At 39.2% G+C, this 19,665-nt stretch overlaps 2 protein-coding genes across 2 annotated transcripts; both read right to left on the minus strand.

The window, feature by feature from the left end:
• Positions 1-1,035: 1,035 nt before the first annotated feature.
• On the minus strand, positions 1,036-11,490 carry LOC120571516 (probable C-mannosyltransferase DPY19L4). Its single transcript, XM_039820499.1, has 19 exons — positions 10,854-11,490; positions 10,511-10,687; positions 9,984-10,108; positions 9,797-9,887; positions 9,524-9,645; positions 8,406-8,551; positions 7,977-8,100; positions 7,740-7,874; positions 6,979-7,110; positions 6,624-6,725; positions 6,445-6,518; positions 6,154-6,312; positions 5,257-5,376; positions 5,019-5,139; positions 4,761-4,817; positions 4,584-4,666; positions 4,366-4,498; positions 3,697-3,855; positions 1,036-2,274 (listed from the first exon to the last, which is right to left on the minus strand). The coding sequence occupies exons 1-19, from the start codon at positions 10,942-10,944 to the stop codon at positions 2,110-2,112; spliced, it is 2,316 nt and encodes a 771-aa protein (XP_039676433.1). The 5' UTR covers positions 10,945-11,490; the 3' UTR covers positions 1,036-2,109.
• Positions 11,491-11,982: 492 nt separating this feature from the next.
• On the minus strand, positions 11,983-18,228 carry LOC120571517 (nucleolin 2-like). Its single transcript, XM_039820500.1, has 11 exons — positions 17,838-18,228; positions 16,509-16,637; positions 16,150-16,377; positions 15,908-16,060; positions 13,767-13,889; positions 13,515-13,667; positions 13,286-13,426; positions 13,072-13,209; positions 12,838-12,987; positions 12,580-12,729; positions 11,983-12,499 (listed from the first exon to the last, which is right to left on the minus strand). Exons 1-11 carry the CDS (start codon positions 17,917-17,919, stop codon positions 12,429-12,431), a joined length of 1,518 nt encoding a protein of 505 aa, XP_039676434.1. The 5' UTR covers positions 17,920-18,228; the 3' UTR covers positions 11,983-12,428.
• Positions 18,229-19,665: the final 1,437 nt, after the last annotated feature.

Consider the following 19,665-nt stretch of genomic DNA (forward strand, 5'->3'; position numbering starts at 1 on the left):
TATGATATATTATTACAGGTTAAAATACCCAGCAGTGTACAGAGTAATTAAAATGAGCCCAAACTTTTACCAGCTGCAATATTTACATTATAAACACATTAATGCATCACAAATAATAATCCAGTAATATGATATAGTATATGCTTCTGAAATGGGCCATACTGCATAAAAATACTTTAAAGTATATTTTGGTGCTGACATTTTTGTACTTTTACTCAAGTAAGAGTTTGAATACATGACTTTTACTTGTAACCGAGTGCTTGTACATGGTAGTATTGCTACTTTTACATACATAAAAGGCCTGAGTACTCTTAAGTCACTTAAAAGTTTGTTTTACACTTGTGCATAAGATTAAAAAAATCATCATTAAGGACTCATTAGTAAATTGAAAAAGGAAAGTGGATATTAATATAGGGATAGTGAAATGGCTATGGGCACTTAAATAAAAATGCTCCAAATTAAAGAATACCTGGAAGTTTAAAGGCCATGCCATTCCACACAGGTGTTTCCGCTTAGTCTGACTAATGGACCTTTTTGACAGCAGTTTTTTTTGACTAGTCATAGTAGGAAAAGCACAGCTGAGACTGATAACCTTAACGATGGCTGAAGTCCATCAAGGTTCCCAGTAAGCTATTTCAGTGAGTCAGCATGCACAATACCAGGGTCTCTCCTAAGTGGAATGCAGCCATCAGTAATGGTTTTGAATACACTTGTGCTTTTCCTACTATGACATGTCAATATGTCTGCCATGAAAAAGGTCTATTACACCTCTGCTCAGATTGAGGTTAGGTGGAGCTGGTAGGAAAAACAAGAGGTACCATATAGTACTTAATAATGATAGAGGTTTGGTATTTCCCACCCCAAAAGTCCCAGGAAGACATTTAAAAAAAAAACAACCATCTCTGCACGTGAGTGTGCAGGGCCTTTATAGTTTTTTATACTTTATTAATTCCCATTTGCATTTTAAATAGCTGACCTTAAAATGACATTTAAAGTTTAAGAATGATAACATTTCTCAACAAAAAAGTGGCAAAATACTGTAGAGACAAGCTTTGTATTTATCAACTCACACACATTTTTTTTCAATTCAATACAAGCTAACATTCACTACATGGCCTTTTGCAGAGGGACAGTTATTGGTGAGACTTTCATGACAGCACCAGAAAGAAATTGCCACCAAATACTTACAGGTAAGAACCAGGGAAGGGGAAACGGTCAGTCTCAGACAAAAAGCTGTGATCTATAAAGAGACGTCAGTCGGTTGCTACATCTCACAATAAGGCATCCAGATGAAGAGAATGATGAAAACAAAGCCATAGAAATGAGTAACATTAGAACCAGCCTCCACTACCCTTTAAGGCTAAAAGAAAGATCACGGATGTTGTTTCTATCGTCCTGGGTTGTTCAATCAATATTTGGATATAAAACAGAGCGGCTCCATAACAAAACCATGTTTGAAATGGGAAAAGCAGAGCACATACGACACATTAAAACCCAACAGTCTCCACAAACACTTTTTTTTTTTCACTTCTGATTATTACTAGTCATTGATCTTCCAATGTCTCAAGTGTGCTCCTGAGCTTCAAATATATTTACTAGCTGATGATATACACCAGAAACTATATTAATTTACTCTTAACTGAGGTGGGTGTTTTATTTAACAGCAGATTTCTCCTCACCCTTTTTTTACCTACTTTCCTTTTGCAGAGCCTAAATACATCTCAGCAACCACAGCTGCTCTTGGCTTCTGCGTCTGTACAAAGTAAACACATTTCAAACTCTCCCTTCATTAAATACATCACAGTAACGCATGGCTTATAAAACAAGATACAGTGGTTATTATGGCATATTTCAACTTAACAGGGCCATTTTATGTTGATTTTAATCAAACAATGTGTAGGCCAAAATCACTATGTGCTCAGTTGATACCAGTTCGCCATCTACACCAGGATGTGGAAGGTACCAGTGATTAGACCTTTTTTCTGAGCGCACACATTGCAACAACATATTTGCAGTCGTCTCTGTTGCATTGTGGATATGATGTGAAACACTGGAGAAGGGCAGAGCCAGGCTCAGTGAAGTCTGCCAGGGAGGCGGGAGCTGCTGCTGTCAGTACTGAAAGGAGATGACAGTGTTCACTTTGTACACATGGTACGAGCGGTTCCAGAAAACTCGAGTGAAGTAGTTTGTGTAGGGCGAGTAGTTCATCTTTATCTCATGGCAGAATCTTCCGTGCTTTGAGAAAGAGTAAATCTCTCCTTTGTCATGAATGACCTGGATAAGACAAGAGGATATGGAACGTGGAATGAGAATAACAATTGTTCAAAAAAAAAATTTAATAACACAATACTTTCCATGATTAAAGTGATGGTTCGGAGTCATTTCACCCTAGGGTCCTTTGCACCATGACCTCGAGCCAAACACCCCCCCCAGAAGTTTTTTTCACCTGGGTCTAACACTGGGAGAGTTAGCGTAGAGTAGCGTTATCAGCTGAATAGATTATCGCAGGGGCTAATGACCCCACTAATAATGCCCGAAATGATACCAAACGACTACACTAGTACATATAGGTTATGCACTCATAAAACGATGGATTGTAAAGTTTATAAGTACACCAGAAGTTTATGTAAATAACACTTGCCTGCTGGCTTCTGCTCTCTGCTGTTGTTGTTGCTGCTGTGAGACGAGTGCTTAGGGACGTCTACAAATTACAACACCAAAAAGAGATGCAACAAAAATATTTATTAATTTAACTTTATTTTTTTTTAAAGTAAGTGCTGTAGTATAACTAGCAGGAGACAAGTAATAATTGAGGTAAGTTTGGAGACATTACCTTATTTAATCATTAAATTAATAAATATTTTTGTTGTATCTCTTTTCGGTGTTGTAATTTGTAGACGGCCCTAAGCACTCGTCTAACTGCAGGTAGCAGCAGCAGCAACAGAGAGCAGGCAAGTGTTCATAAACTTCTGGTGTACTTACAAACTTTCCAATCCATCGTTTTATGAGAGCATAACCTATTTGTACTACTTGTAGACGTTTGGTATCATTTCGGGCATTATTAGTGGGGTCATTTACGAGATACAAACGTGGGTCCATTAGCCCCTGCGCTAAGCTATTCAGCTGATAACGCTACTCTACGCTAACTCTCCCAATGTTAGACCCAGGTGAAAAAAAGCTTCTGGGGGGGCGTTTGGCTCGAGGTCATGGTGCAAATGACCCTAGGGTGAAATTACTCCGAACCATCACTTTAAGGGCTGCTTTTGTAAACCACTTTCAGAAAACACCGGCTTTATTCACAATAAGTCCCTCATTGTAATTACCCATATGTAGATGAGAAGATCGATACCACTCTCAGGTCTAAACAATAAATGTGAACCTGTTCTGCTGCTTAGCTTAGCACAAAGACTGGAAACGGGGAAACAGCTAGCCTGGCTGTGTCAGGCAATGCTTTCATGTGTCTGTATGAATCAGCAAGATCAGCACAACTTAAATATTTGTGTTTTTTCTGCTTTACTGTGGTGGCTTGCACAGTATTCCGTAAACACTTGGTCTGATGGAAAATCATTCAAAACCTACTTGGATGAAATCATGATTTTCACCTCATGGCAACAACATGCACCATTTTAAACACATTAGTAGACCTATAGATAGGAATATGTAGTTTTTGGTGAAAGAAGAACTGTCTAAACTCACATGTCCGTTGGAAATGTCGAGAAGGTCTTTGATCCTACATCCTTTATTAAGACTAAGCTCGTTGCAAATCGAGTCCTCGATGATCACATAGTTTGTCTTTTGAGAGGTCAGAATCTTGTAGATGTCCTCTGCGGATCTCATTGCATACACCTGGTAAGTCTAAAAGACAAAAAAGGAGATTAATTTAAAAAAAATAAAAAAATTATATATATATATATATATATATATATATATATATATATATATATATATATATATATATATATATAAATACTACTATACTATTATATATATATATATATATATATATATATTTTATAGTTAAACTCATCTGTGATAAGGAAAATTGAAATATATATTTAGTCTTTTTTGGGCATTTTATGCCTTTACTGGGCAGTGTAGAGAAGACATAAATGAGGGGTGAGAGATGAAGAACATGCAACAACAACATTTTTAAGGCCCATTATAACATAAATTACACATTACTATAATTGATTTTGAAGGACATTTAAAATGAATTTAATCGGTCCCACAAATCACCGCTTTATAACCCAAGGACTTGAGCTATTTAGCTTTGCTTAAAACTGACAGAAGTTGTGTTTTTCAATTATTTTCCAGTACCAGGAGTCTCCTTTTCTTGTTGCATTAAATATCTTTCATCTAACTCACATCTTCAGTCCTCCTCAGCAGGTTGATGTCTGAGTAAAGCGGTAGACTGGTCACAGCTGAACCTGAACACAACTTCACGGTTCCCAACAGCTGAGGGCTGCCTGCAAAGACAGCCGCCACTGGAGCCTGGGACCTGGAACACAAGAAGAAGATCTTAGATACCACAATAAAGACTTTATAGATATATTTATATAATACAGGACGATCTGATGACTCACTTGATCCAGTTGATCAGCTCTACTGTATCTGGATTGTAAAACTCCGGCACGTCTGACAACTCTGCTAAGACACGAGGGCAGTACTGCAAGACAAGAGAGCAGGGTAGGAAGATACTATGCGTATTTAAATGTCTGATATAAAGAGGTTCGAAAGTTAAAAAGAGCTGAAAATCTCACCTCTCTCCACAAACTGAAACCAATGATAGTAGGAACCGCTGTGCTCAGGATCAGAGACTGGAGAGGAAAAGCAACAATTAATACCTTAAGCAAGAATACTTTAGAGGTAGCAACACAATTCAGCAAGTAAGATATTAATCAAGTTTAAATTGTCCTTTTAGGTTAATTTAACAGGAGGAAATGTTTGTCTGAAGTCATGTACTTTTTATAACTGAAAGAGCCCAATGCTGTTAAAAGTGAATATCAGAGGCCACTCACCAGTACTACAGGGTGGATGGACTTCAGTTTGAGCCACTTAAACACAGTCATCCAGAGGTCTGGAGAACACACACCGAACGCCGTAAACATGCAGACGTATGGGGTCCACAAATATTTCATCCTGCATGAAAAAAAGAACACAATCAATGTCTTTTGTGTCACAATTTAACAATGCGTTATTTAAAAACATGTTAGAAAATCCAAATATTAAAACACACTTTTACACCGATGAACGTACCCATCAAACAGCAGAGTCAGGCCTCCAAAAAGCAACGTGTGAAAAACATGATAGATGACCTCTGGCTGCTCTCCTATTCGTCCATCTTCAAGTCTGATGTTGGTTTTCATTGGCTGGCCACTGTATAACAGTGAAAGTGGAACCATGATACATGTTGACTAGGGTTGGGTACCAAAATGCCAACGTAAACAGTAGTAACGAGACCGAATAAGAACGAAAATTTCGGTGCCTGACTTTTTTTTTTCTTCCAGAAGCATTGCTGCACGGACGCTACGTTACCGTTAGCTAGTAGCTGGATTAAACACAGTGGTTAAAATGCTGACAGCTTACGTTGAGCGGTATAAACTGTGACCGTATTTCCCTTTAGAGATTCCAACACCGGGACATAACAGTCTGATCGCAGCTGCCGTTGTCGGAAAACAACACAGACTGTGCGTTTACTTGAAACTCGCCAGACTTGTGGTGCATTTTAAGTTATCGTAAAATACCCTTTTCCCATCTGGTGCTTGTTTTTGTCGTTTACCAGCAATTTACTGGTGAAATAAGTCATTGTTATAAGTTACGGTTATTAAATTATTAATCAATCATTTAATTTTGACCATGTGGCCTTTGCAATAAACAAGTCGTTCTTTAATGTCGCCAACTGTCGTTTTTTGCTCCTTTTTTTATATTTTATATTATATATATATTTCGGTTCAGGCACTGGTACCGTTTTAAAAGTATTGTTTTAGCACTGGTATCAGAAAAAACCCAAACGATACCCAATGTTGACTTGCGCCTCAAAGAGAATACCTTTACAACCAAATTTCAAGCTGTGATCACCAGTTCTGTCAAATATAACTTTAGAAAGGCACCCAAGAGTTATGGCATGCATTGTGTTTGCCACAAGTCTCTAACCTGAGTCTTCTGTAAATGGTCTGCAGGGTGGACAGCAGGCAAACAGTGAGCACCAGTAAGTAGAAGGGAAGGACTGAGGCCTGCGTCAGTCGTAGAAATAAGTCCTGACTGGGTGTCTGAAAACTCTCTTGGCACAGGAGGAAGTTGGTGATGAAGTCTCTGACATAGTAGGAAAGAAAACCCTGAAATTAGATTACACAGACAGAAAATAGCATACTGACTAATATGGATGCTGTTCGAAACCAGCCTGCACTCTAACAACTAAGTTTGAATGCAACAGCTGTAACTCACGTTGTTGTGTTCAGCCCAAATTTTACTTCAAGGAATTTCAAAATGAAGTCACTCTCACTTACAGGTATAAGTTTCTGTAAATGAAAAACAGTAATGATTACCCAACAGCTTAAAACCACAAATGAATGCTCTTGACTTGAAATGGATCAATGGAGACCCAACCCATCTTGTGGATTTACCTTGACTAAATAACTGAAGGTGATCGCTGTGGTAAAGACTAGGTGGAAATGTAGAAAGAGCTTCATCACTCTGGCCACAAGAGGTCCCTTCTTCATCTTTTGCTGCAAGAGAAATAGAGAAAACAGCATTGAGATGGTGTTACTCTACGTTAAAACACTGAAGGTTGTCCATATTTAATGATGAAATACAGTAAAAAATAGAAAATCCTCACATTTGAGAAGGTGAAACCAGGAAATGTTAAATTTTTTTTACTGGATAAATTAGTTAAATGATTAATCAGTTATGCAAGTTAAAACAAATGCCAGTAGTACGTAATTTGACTGTGCTCCCTCACATCAGAGCAGCTAACTCTACCTGGAAGTACCGCGCAAGCACTGAGCCTATCAGGAGGCCGAGCAGAGGCGAGCTGAGCAGGGCCGGGTTCTGAAACTGGCACAAGTAGACCGGGAACAAAGAGCTGAGGTACACCTTCTGAATGTCAGCCATCTTAACATACCAGATGGAGGGATGACGGAGAAGGAGAGACCGCGAGAGAGAGAAGAGAAAGACAGGAAAGATAAAAGATACATTTTTGGAATACAAATTTGTTCTTGAAGAATATTTAAGATAGATATATATATACATAACTAACTAAGGTTTAGGTTTGATTCAAGTTTAGGTGGCATAATGTAAATGCATCAATCAGAAACTCAAATGAGATAATTTCCTCCGTACACAAAACTTGTTGCTCCTAACTAGATCAAGCCCAAAAGAGTATACATCTTTTCCAGTAAATCATAAAACTACAACAGCTAATTTCCGTCATTAGTTCAGTGGTTAAAGGAGTGGTTTGACATTTTAGGAAATACGTTTATTTGCTTTCTTGCCAAGAGCCAGATAAGAAGATCAATACCACTGTAATGTCTGTCCGTTAAATATTAAGCTACACGCAGCAGCCAGTTAGCTTAGCATTAAACAGTTAGCTAGAACTGACTGAAGGTAAAAGAATCTGCCTATTAGCACCTCTAAAGCTACTAGGCTTAACACGTTATATCTTGTTTAACATAAAATAAAAATGACAAATTTTGGGTGTAGGTTCAGGACTATTTCTTGATCAGGTGCTGTGACCTCCTTACCTTACGTGGTGGCACCAGGTCAAAAGAGTCAAGCAAGAAAAGACAGAGGGCTTGGATGAAGAGCACATAGTGGCTGTGTTCCCAGACTAGGAGGAAGGTGAAGGTGGTGGCACTCATGGTAAGATAGCAAAACATCTACAGAGAAATACAGGGTTTTTTCAGCATGTTTAAAAGGTAGTGTTCCACCTAACTTGGATATAGTAGAGCTTTTTTGTACTGGTTTCATAAGAGGCTTACCTCAGTGGCAGAGCTGATGTTATTACTCAGGAATCCAGTCAAAGCTGCAACCTGGCAAGAGAAGTAAGGCAGAGCCCAGTTGTCCCGCAGAGGAATGGCAAAGTCCACTTTTGTTGTATCTGGTCTGAGGAAGAAATGACCCACAGAAGAGTTGTAAAGTGGAGAAAATGAAAGAAAACGAGTGAAACTGGGATCTAAAAGAGAATGGTATTATTATGCTTCACCACTGAGATTTTATTTGTCCTAACAGCACCCTAAGTGTCCCATTTTCAAGTGTGTTTTGTCATCAGAAGGTAGGAGCAACAGGGAGAAAATGGAAAGGATATGAAAGTTTTAAGAGGAAGGTAACGTTACCATGCTGTTCTACTTTGATAGAAGGAAAAAAAAAATGAGGCATTCAGAGAAACCAGGTAGTAGAATTCCTCTCACCTGTTAATCACGTACCAGGCCACAGCCAACATGCCGGCCACCCAGGTGCCGCTCATCACCCAGCTACACACAAACAGGGCAGTGACATAGACCGCCTGGAGCCCGAAAACGGCTCCAATGTAGAAGTAGATTGGCTCTACAAAATCCTGAAGGTAGAGACAGAAACAAAGGTTTCATCAAATTATCACATTCATCACCTTATTATAAAGTTATTATTATTAAGCAAGAGCATTGAAAAAACCTGCATACCATTTTTTATTTAATTGGCTGTATACTATGTCAAAGCCAGAAATCCAATGTCAAACAGAGTGCTAAAATGAGTCGGTGCACTAATTGATATAACTTACTATCCAACGAAATAAGTGACCGGTCCATGTTGTTGTTTGGTGCTGGGCCCACTGGCATTCAGTCTTGCTATTGTAACCATTGCCAGGTAATGCAATGCAAAAGTTTAACTTCTCTCCAATTTTGCTGGCTCAATGAATTGACTGATTTATTGCATTATTAGGTGACTAGCCCTCTGCACTGGCAGCAGATGAAACCCTTAACTACATGGAGAATGATAGTTGTTTTCTGCATTTATAATGTTAATTCAGAGCTTTCCGGTGAGATTTTTTGTATCTAGTAAAATGACGTGCCATTCAGCTCCATTTATGTTGCCACTGAGTAGACTGAGAAAACAAATATAAACCAGAGAGGCACTTCGGAGGCATTTCACATGCTAAACTACTGAATCTGAAGAGATACATATGGAAACTTAAAATATGCAAAATTAACTGACCTGGTCAAACCGATGCAAACCAGCTAGCCAGTTTAACTGGTCTTGCTATGCAACAAATTTCAGGCTGAAAGGCCTTCAGGCGTATGACAGGAATATTGTTACTATTTCCAATCGGTTTGCCAGTGTTTATTTGCTTTGAGACACGGGATTGTACTGGTTTAGTAGCTTTGTTCTTTGGAATATACAAATCCACCTATCATTTCATATTACCATAAAAAAAAAAAAAATTGACACAAATGTAATGTAGCATGGTCAAAACAGACAATGTCTTAATTACACTTTATTTAACATAAATCAGAAGCTGCTCAAACTGCAAAAAAAAAAAAAAAAATCTCACCTGGCTGTCTGTGACTCTGTAAATGTAGCTTGTGATGAGCTCTGGATACAGAGACAAACGCTCCACTGCATTAATGGTCTGACCTGAAACAGTCCTGTTATCTATTGTCAGCTCATAAAACCCTGCAAAACACAAACCACATAAAAACGCAGTTGATTGACAAGGAGAGAGTGACATTCATAGCCCTTTAATTCAAGCTAGTGTCCTTTTTGATGCTGTATTTAGATGAATATTTGAATTTTCTTTCATGAGAAGCAGAAAGGATACAAGCACCTCTTTCAAAGGACGGTACTGTCAGCATGTGCTTGTAGTAGTAATAGTAGACCCCACTGCCTCCCTGGAAGGTGATTTCACGCTCTAGCTCCTGAGACACATGGAAGTGAACTTTAGAATCGATATGTTTATGGGAGTGAAGTGGAAATTTAATGGAAGCAGACTTGTGAAAAACAGAACCACCCACCTGTCTAGTGGAAAACCAGAACTTCCTGTCATGATACGCAGACAGATACGCAGCATAAAGGATGCCGCAGGCAACTGCTGCAAGAAATCCGAAGAACACCCTCACCAGGCGCTGCAAAAAAACAGCTGAAAAGCAGAAATAGGAATAATCAGTCCCTAGATAGTTTTATCCTTTAACTATCCTGCCAAACCACCATCAAGGGTTTATTGAGTCACTGGAGAAACTAGTCTCTTTCTTTTTTAAGATGGATTCTGTATTAATGGTTTGAACTGCTCACACAGTGCTGGACTCTATGGGTAAATAACATACCACTATAAACAAAGTACCGTCTTCTGATGTTTCTATATATGCTCATGTTGATTCTGTGGCTTAGTAAATATTATAGGATTTAAGTTACACAGCCCTTCAAAAGGATCATCAGCCAAGCATTGGGAGAAAGAATAACCGTAGTTTGATACTGCTTTATAAAGTCGACATTGAGCGGTGCTAAAAGTACAGACACATCAGTAAACAGAAGACAAACTTACAGGCAGAAGAGCTCTTGGATCTTTTAACCGCCGACTCGGGTCTTTTTGATGCCTCCTCTTTATGTTGTGCATCTTTTTCTTTAACTTGACCCTCATCTTTCTGCGGTTTGTCTCCTCCATCGCCACTAATGGACACACTCCCCTCATCCTCCTCTGTGTTCACCGGCTCTTTGGCATCTGGTCAGGTGTAACAACAGTAGGACAGCGGCTTAACAGATACTAAGCGTTGTGACAAAGTGTGTTTCTGCAGAAAAGTTAACTGAAGTTACCGGATGTTTTTGCACAGGAAGTTAACCGGTGTTCAGTTAGCAAACTGCTAGCTAAGTTAACCAAGTAAACCTACCTGTGGTCTGCACCTCAGGCTCAATCTGGCCCCCGTCCTCTTCTGTAGCTCCCTCCGAAGTGTCTGTTTTTCGACATCTTAACTCGGTCATGACGAGATAAAATTAATCCGAGAGGAGTCGTCTGATGTGTAGAGACAGCAGCATGCTAACAAGCGGTTAGCTAGCTAACGTTAACCTAAGAGCCCACAATTAAATATTTCGCTTTGAGGCAAACTAGGCAGGTGACAAGCCGAACTACAACCTTCGCTTTTTTTAGATAAACTTTTCTTATATGTAGTTGTAAACGAGCAGTCACACAGTTGCAGTGTTTGTGATGTTAACTGTGTGGATGACTGAATTTAGCGCTGCCGCTGTGGTACTTGGCTGGCGAAATTGCGTTTCCTAGGACGGCGAACGAATGCCCCGCCCTACTCTGCTTCTGATTGGCTGGTTCTCGTTACCTTCGTTGGTTGGATTGCTTTGGTTTAGCGAAGAATTTTGGGTTTATTTTTTATTTATTTTTTTAAAGAATTTGGGGTTAAGGCATCAGGAGTGAGATTGATTAGGGTAACCAGGGTAAGCCAATCAGAGGCAGAGTAAGGCAGAGTAGGGCGGGACATTCCTTCACCAGCCTAGGAAATCCTACTGTCTGAGGATTCTGATTAAATGGACAAAAAGAAAACTGTCAATGGACAAAAAGAAAACTGTCTATGAGGAAATCGCAGACAAAGGGGAAGATGCAGACAGAGAAGCAGTGAAAACGAGTCATGTTCAATTTCCTCTTGGGTTTGTTTTATGCAAATATAACATAAATGTTACATTAATTTAGACGTGTGTCTCACGCCATTAATTGTTTTGAGAATGTTTTTAGTGCTCAGACAGTTAAATAGATGGGGGTATGCAGCCCTTCGGATACCACAAATAGACCCAAAGTAAAAATGTACTTGTAATGTAATTACTTTTAAAAGCGAGTCAGATAAATAAAATAAAAAGTTTACATTGTACAGCCTTCTGAGACAAAATTTGTAATTTTGGGAAGCAATAAAATTGACTTGACATACAATCTCACTGGAATGAAAATGACAAGCAAGGATAAAGAAGAATTGTGGTATGGAGAGTCAGCTGAAATAGAGACTGACCCATCTGATATAAATTTCATAAGTGAAAGCAGTTTAATCCAACACAACAGATTTTCACTGCTGCATGCAGAGTTTACAGTTAATATGAAAGCAGGGATGTAGCTTATATCAATGAGCACTGAATTATTCTCTTAAAAAAAATTAAACCAGAGGAGACAGCCAGTGCTAACAATGTGCAGAAATAGTAAAATAACATCAAAGACTGTGCATAAAATCTTTAAGGAGCCTACAAAATCTGGTCCCAAAATTAAACATGAACATGTAGGTACTGTATAGAAAACACACTTTAAGTCACTTTACATGAACACTAATTGTAATTTTTAGGTGTCTCTCTGAGAGATTTACACATTCTGAAGTCCTTTAAACTTTGTAGCCACTATGTGGTTTGAACTTCCCCGTCCAAATGGTGAAAGAAAACCATAAAACGCCATTTCTTCAACCTTTTGTTTCATCTGCTTATTCTTCTTCTTCTGCTGATTTCGCTGAGTCTTCTGACTCCTCGCTCTTTCCAGCAATCTGTGTTTCGGCTTTGAAGTGGAAGAATAATGTTACTCTTTATTTTGAGGTTCTTACAGCATTAACAATGACTTGGTTATGTCATCAGTACCTGAAGTGGTTTTGGTCAGGCCTCCTGTTCCTGTGTCCCCAGCTTCTTCACCATCGCACCTCTCTAGTATTATTCTCAGGATTTTTGTTACTTGTGGATGTTTCGCTGGTTTGATTAAAGGTTCATCGTCTGAACTGTTGCCTGAGGACTCTGAAAAAAAAATATGAATGATACATAAATGCATGGCTGATGAACAGAATAGCCCAGATTGATTGATAAAGTGTTCACCTCTACTAGCTAAGACTGGCTGGTCTTTACCTGACTCAAGCATCTTTCTTGACTTTTTGGAAGTTGTGTTCTTCTTCTTCTTCGGGGGGGAAGCCTTCGGTTGTTTTTTTTGTCTGCCTGTGCGATTCTTTTTCACGAGTCTAACTAAGGGTTCATCATCTGAGCTTTCATCAGAATGTCCTGTCAAACAACAGTCACAGCAGCATTTCAAAATGTTTTCCTCAAAATCATGTTTCATTCATGTCACGATTACTGCTGCAGTACCTCGTCTCTTTCTTGACGCTCTGCCTGGCGATGCAGTTGTCCTCTTTGTGTTTTTCTTCACTGGTTTCTTCTTCTTGGCACTGACGTTCACCACGGGAACGTAACTATCATCTGAGTTGCTGTCTGCGGATGAAGAGTCTTTTTGAAATCCAAGAGGTTAGTACTTCAATTAAAATCAATTATTTTTGGTCAGTCTAATTTAAGTGCTGCCTACCTTTAAGTGTTTCTTCTTTAAGTTTTGTTTCCTTGCTGTTGTCTGAAGTCTTTTTCTCTTTAGGAGCCTTTGTCAACTTCTTCTTTATTGTTGCCAGTGGTTCATAATCTAAGCTGTCACTGGAAGACTCTGCATATTTAACTAGAACAAACAAAACGTGTATTTTCGTACAAGTGCTATGAGAAAAGCGTTTTAATTGATTTTTCATGTCCAATGTCATAACACCTACCCTCTTTCCTTGCTGCGTTCCTTTTGGATTTAATAACTGGGGTCGCTTTTCCAGATGGAGTACCGGGTGACTTTCTCTGACGTTTGGGGTAAAGTCTCTTGGCACGTTCACTCAAAGGCTCATCGTCCGAGCCATCCTCATCATCCAGAGATTCTGTGTAAGAAAAGGAAGTCAAGAAGAATAAAGTATCTGCTACAGAAAACAGCAATTGTATGTTGATGCTGCGTATCCATAGAGAGAAAATGATCTTACCTTCCTTCTCTGAATCAACAGATTTTTGTGGAGGGACTGAGAAAGTCTTCTTTGCAGCCTTAGAGTTAGTTTTGGCAATTTTTTTGAGAGGCTCATTGTCAGAGCTTTCATCTGTATTCATATCTGAAACATATCAAAAGATTGAACGCCATCGATCCATTACAGACAAAAGTCAGAAAACACAGCGGAAATATGTTTTGATGACATATGGTAATGTAATCACCTGCTTTATTAGTTATTTGTGTTATTAAATCTAAGAGACGTGTTGTCTTTTTTTTCTCAGGTGGCTTATCTGGTGCAGAGACAGTTTTCCTGTGTCACACAAGGGAAGCTCATGTTCAACGTCTGAAGGCAGTGTTTGAGCAGTTGGTGGAAGCAAATTTAACAGTCAACTTAGCAAAGTGTGAGTTTGCTAAAGCGATAGTGACCCATCTTGGCAGGGATGTAGGCCAGAGTGAAGCTCGTCCGATGTAGTGATGGGACGTTTGACGCCGAGGCACCGAAGCTCGCATCACTCCCGCAAAGCACACAGGTTGGAAACAGTGTTGGCGCTTGTATCGAATTGAAATAAGCACGTGACTGATGACGTCCGAAGCGCCGAACGTCACTGAAACTCCAGAAGGGTTTGCTAGATTCATGTCGCTGCGTGCTTACCAACGGCCCGTTAGAATTCACTGGAACATCCCGGGGTTTATATACATATTATTTGTGGCAGTGGTGGCCTAAAGGTTAGAGACGCAAGCTTGTGACCGGGAGGTTGTCGGTTCAATCCCCAGACAGACAGGATAAAATCTGGGTGGGGAAAGTGAAAGAACAGCACTTGTCCCTCCCTCATTACCACCACTGAGGTGCCCTTGAGCAAGGCCTTAACCCCAACCGCTGTGTGGAGCTGCTCAGTGGCCAGCAGGTCAGACTGTGGTTGTACTGGGCAGCTTCCAGGTATGAATGTGATCAGTGCGTTCCTGTAAAAGAGTGGCTGCCTCTCAGTGAACCTTCCCTGAATAAATAAAGGTTAAAAAACTTACATACATCCTGATCACAGTAGTTTATATTATTATATTATAATGTTATATTCAAACATAGGCTTTATATATATATATATATATATTTTTAATTCCATCATGTTATGTCATTTAATTCAAGTTCAGTCATGTCATGCCATATGCATGTGTCCATTCTGTCTCTCCTACGTTCATGTTGAAAGCTTTGTTTGGCTGTGTCGAGTTCATAGCCGCCCGCTGTCATTTCTGCTGACTGACCACCAGATGTCACTGGGTTGTCTTCGATGCTTTGGGTCATTTTGTGATACAATCAGGAAGAAGCTTCAGAGGCTTCATAAGGCTTCGTTCGCCCATCACTAGTCCTATGTAGGCTAAGGTGTCTGCCATTGATAAATATCCTGTACCAGCATCCAAAAAAAAGGAAATGAATGCTGTTCCTAGGGTTAGTGGGGTAATACCACAGTTTTTGCCGCAACTTTTCCATCCAAACATTTTGAGTAAAAACATGCGGTGTGTCTGCTCTCCCCACAGTGAAACTGCTTTCACTTGTGTAAAAAAGATGATTTGTTGTGCTCCTGTCCTGGCAGCTCCTGATTTTGAGAAACCTTTTAAGGAAGTTTTCACATCTATAGATCGATTGCTCTAATCCGAATCTGTTAAAGAGTTCCTAAACTTGGAACTTTTTTCCCTTGTTTTTTTTCCCCCACACAGATCGCAGTCTCTCTAGCTCCTTCCTCAACTTGGTTTGGTTTGATTGTGTTTAGTTTATCCTTATCTCCATGTAACAGGTAGTTTAGGTTAGCAATCACATTTTCACAGCACCCAACATCCGCACAGCACTACTGACCGCTTACTGTACACACTAGTTTGCTTCAGTAGAGTTTGATTTGAAGTGCTTTGAGTGTCTATGATAAAGCACTATATAACATTTAATTAATTATTTTTATTACACTAGTTTGCTTCGGTTGAGTTATGTTTAATAAATGTACTTGTTCAGTTCAATTGTTGCTGTTTCAGACCTCTTTTCTTTGTTATGCTTCTTAACGAGCTGTGCATTCCAGGACTCCATATTTAACTAGAACAAACAAAACATATGTATTTTTGGTACATGTGCTACGCGAAAAGCATTTGAACACCTACCCTTTTTTCTTGCTGCGGTCCTTTTGGATTTAATAACTGGCGTTGCTTTTCCAGATGGAGTACCAGGTGCCTTTCTCTGACGTTTGGGGTAAAGTTTCTCGCCAAGTTCACTCAAAGGCTCATCGTCCGAGCCATCGTCGTCATCCAGAGATTCTGTGTAAGAAATCAAGCATAAGTATCTGCTGCAGAGAACAGAAATGCTCTGTTGATGGAGCATATCTTTTGAGAGAAAATTAAATTACCTTTCTTCTTTGAATCAACAGTTTTTTTTGGAGGGACGGAGGAAGTCTTCTTTGCTGCTTTGGAGGGCTTTTTGGCAATTTTTCTGAGAGGCTCATTGTCAGACCTATCATTATCATCATCATCATCATCATCATCATCATCATCTGTACCACCTGCTTTCTTGTTATCTGTGCCATTAGATCTGAGTGACGTGTTGTCTTTTTTCTCTAGTTTCTTAGCTGCCATAGCTAGGAGAAAATATAAACATACACAAAATGTAATACTTTTTGCTTTTAAAAGGACACAAATATGTCAAGTTCAAAATGTTTTACTTCAACTGGTAGTATTGTTGCCAGTCTGTTTTATTTGTTGCCCTCACCACTTTTGTCCTTTTCTGAATTAGTCTTGGAGCTGCGTGTGTTTTCACGTGACGGTTTCTCCTTACTGTGTGGCTTCGTCAGGAGCCCTGAGAGAGGTACGTCATCATCAGAACAGGAGCTGCCGTTCCCTGATCAGAGACACAATGGCATAAATACCAGTAATTACATCTCAAGTTTCGTCTGTTCAAAAATAAATTTGGACCCAAAAAAAACTTTTTCTAGTTTGCATATCCTGATTTTATTGTACATTAGCCTAAGTGTTTTCTAGTAGTTGCCAACTTAACAGTTGAGTCAGAAATGTTATACAAATGTATAGTTAAACACTTTAATAGATAAATGGGAGATGGAAAATTAGGACTGCACACAATTCATCTTGGACCAGTGAACCAACAAGGCATCTATATATGGGAATACTTTTTGGGAATTGGGATATCAGAGATGTGACTATTGTTCTTTACTAATTACTAACTACTATTGACAGACAATTAAAGTCTGAACAAAGTTGATCCACCAACACCTTTTTGTTAATGTCAGTACAAAAAATGTCTGTCAGTCCATGAGGGGGCAGCTCCAATAACTCCAAACTTCATCTGCTTTCTAAATAACTAATTCCAGCATTATGACGTAGAAGTATTCAAATACCTTATTTGAGTAAATGTAATTATACAACAGTATAAAATACTTTAGTTATAAGTCATACAGTCAAAATTATATTTAAGTAAAAGTACAGTAGCAATATAACCAAAGCACACTTAAAAATACTCATGTTGAATGGCACCTTTCAGAGAGTTGTGTTAAATATATAGTTAATACTACTGATGCACTAACAAGTGAGTTTTAGCTGGTTGAACTTTAACTACGGGTAGTTTAATCTTACTTATATTTATCATATTTTAGAAGCTGTCCATAATGTAAAAATAATACTCTGCAAAGTCACAAGTAATAGATGAATGTAACTGGGTGAAAAGTAGTGAAGTATAAAGCAGCATGACATGTAAATACTCAAGAAAATAAAAGTACTATAAAAGTGTACTTAGGTACGGTACTACTTTCCACCACAGTTTATTAGTAGTACGAGTACCATTGTTTGTATGAATAACGCCTATGTTGCTACCGTGCTAAAATTGTTCTAAATACTACCCACGTGACGTTACACATGTAATTGTATTTGATCAGTGTCATAACCATAACTGTTGAGACATTAGCAGCAGTGATGTCAATGCTTTATTTCGAAGTTGTAAGCTAACTTAGCTTTTAGCTACAACGCAGTCTAATAAAATGTCTGCCTACTGAGCTGTAATGAAAAACAACATTGTTCATCTAACTACCTGGGGAGTCGTGTACCACATCATTGGGCACGTCAGCTGTGCTGCAGTCCATCTTGTTGCTCAGTAATAAAATGCTCTTCATCCAAAACGCGCCAAATTGGTCTACTGTTAGCTTCTTCTTTTTGACTTAATGTTAGCTAAATTCGCAGTTTGTTGGTTGTTTTTGTCACCAGCTGTTAGGTGCTGGCTCGCGAACTAACAGCTACAGTCACTGTGCCACAGCGTGTCATTAAAAAACGTTTTAAAAACCAGTTACTCCAGTCATGGATATAATGTTCCCAGTCGGTCTTTGGTCCCAGTTTACGTTTAGTTTGTTTTCTTCCGTTTCGGGTTTAGAGAAAGGCGCAAGTTGGTGTCGCAAGTGCGTGTGTTGCGTGTTGATGACGCTTCCGGGTTGCGAGCTGTTACCAAAGTGCGTGTTGCCCGATATCGCCACCTACTGTACGGAGTATATAGTGCGAGACTCCAGCAGGTAACAGAAACCTTTAGGGAACGTCTCCTAACGTTCAGGGAACGTCCCTAAAGGTTTCCTGAAGGTGTTCTGGTAAAGTGCAGGCATACTTTAAGCTGTAATGTCGAAGATTTTAATTTTAATTCAAACAAAGTCTGTTTTGTCACTATCTATCGCTGATGGAGGTAACAACAACAATGATCATTGACTGTAATGGGCCCGATGAAAGTATTGCAGTATTTAAATATTTCCAGTAGGGCCTAGCCCTAGGCCTAGGCTAAGAACCGGGTGTCTGACGTAACCAACATTTCCTGAAAAAAAAAAAAAATCCTGTATTACAGTTTTTCTCCATTGTAGGTACTTATACTTTATTTGCATATTTCCATTTTATGCAACTTTACACTACACCTCAGAGGCAAATATTGTACGCTACTTTTTACTTCCTGTACTTAGCTTATTACAGCTTATATAGCCTACCATCCTTATATTTATTGGAAAGCCTACTGCTTGGGCAGCTGACTGCTCCTCAGTAATATTTTTAATAATTCAATAATTTTTAATGTGAACATACCAGTATATTCATGTATTTATATGTATGCTACACCTAACGTAACTTGCCTTAATTTTCAGAATTGTTTTATGTATTCCTCAGACATTCACACATATTCCACAATTACTTTTATCTTCCGTATCGATACGGAGTCCAACGATCGTTGGACTTCCCTAAATATTCATTGAAAGAGGACCATCTCTTTGGAACGACCTACGTCCATCACTACAATCATCAACACCTATAAAAGCCTAAATTTATTATTATTATTATTAATTACTTCGTGGGTTTTATTGTAATGCATTTGTCATAGCCCGGTCTGTGACCTCTGGATTCCCCTGTGTTTCCTGTGTTTCCCTGTCAGTCTTTCCCTGTCTCCTCCCCTGTGTGTGTGTGTGTGTGTGTGTGTGTGTGTGTGTGTGTGTGTGTGTGTGTGTGTGTGTGTGTGTGTGTGTGTGTGTGTGTGTGTGTGTGTGTGTGTGTGTGTGTGTGTGTGTTCTCATCAGCAGGGGCGTGGCTCTCCATGTGGTAACTCTTCAGGCTTAAAACTCCAGTGAAGAATCTAACTTTGACCCGTTGTTGTGACTCTGCTGAAAATAACCTCACCTGTGTCTCTTCCGTCTCCAGCAACTGCCTAAGCTGAGCCTGCCTTCCTGCTGATCCTCTGCCATTGCCTGCCACACATTCCCCACCACCAGACACCATCTGCTTTCACCAGGATTGCCACCTCACCACCTTGTTTTACTCTCTTACTTGCAAGTCCTGAGATAAAATAAAACTACTCCAATCCATTGTGCCTGAGTCTGAATCTGCTTTTGGGGTCCAAA

This window comes from Perca fluviatilis, chromosome 13 (assembly GCF_010015445.1).
Source record: "Perca fluviatilis chromosome 13, GENO_Pfluv_1.0, whole genome shotgun sequence".
NCBI classification, from domain to species: Eukaryota; Metazoa; Chordata; class Actinopteri; order Perciformes; family Percidae; genus Perca; species Perca fluviatilis.

Excerpts from the sequence above, each read along its gene's own strand:
- LOC120571516 (XM_039820499.1), bottom strand. The coding sequence starts at position 10,944 with ATGACCGAGTTAAGATGTCGAAAAACAGACACTTCGGAGGGAGCTACA. Across the intron at positions 5,140-5,256 it reads CTGACTCTGCTGTTTGATGG|GATGAAATATTTGTGGACCC; the intron begins GTACGTTCATCG and ends TTTTTCATGCAG. Across the intron at positions 4,499-4,583 it reads GAGCTGATCAACTGGATCAA|GTCCCAGGCTCCAGTGGCGG; the intron begins GTGAGTCATCAG and ends CTTGTGTTCCAG.
- LOC120571517 (XM_039820500.1), bottom strand. The coding sequence starts at position 17,919 with ATGAAGAGCATTTTATTACTGAGCAACAAGATGGACTGCAGCACAGCT. Across the intron at positions 13,427-13,514 it reads GAACGCAGCAAGGAAAGAGG|TTAAATATGCAGAGTCTTCC; the intron begins GTAGGTGTTATG and ends TGTTTGTTCTAG. Across the intron at positions 13,210-13,285 it reads TAAAGAAGAAACACTTAAAG|ACTCTTCATCCGCAGACAGC; the intron begins GTAGGCAGCACT and ends GATTTCAAAAAG.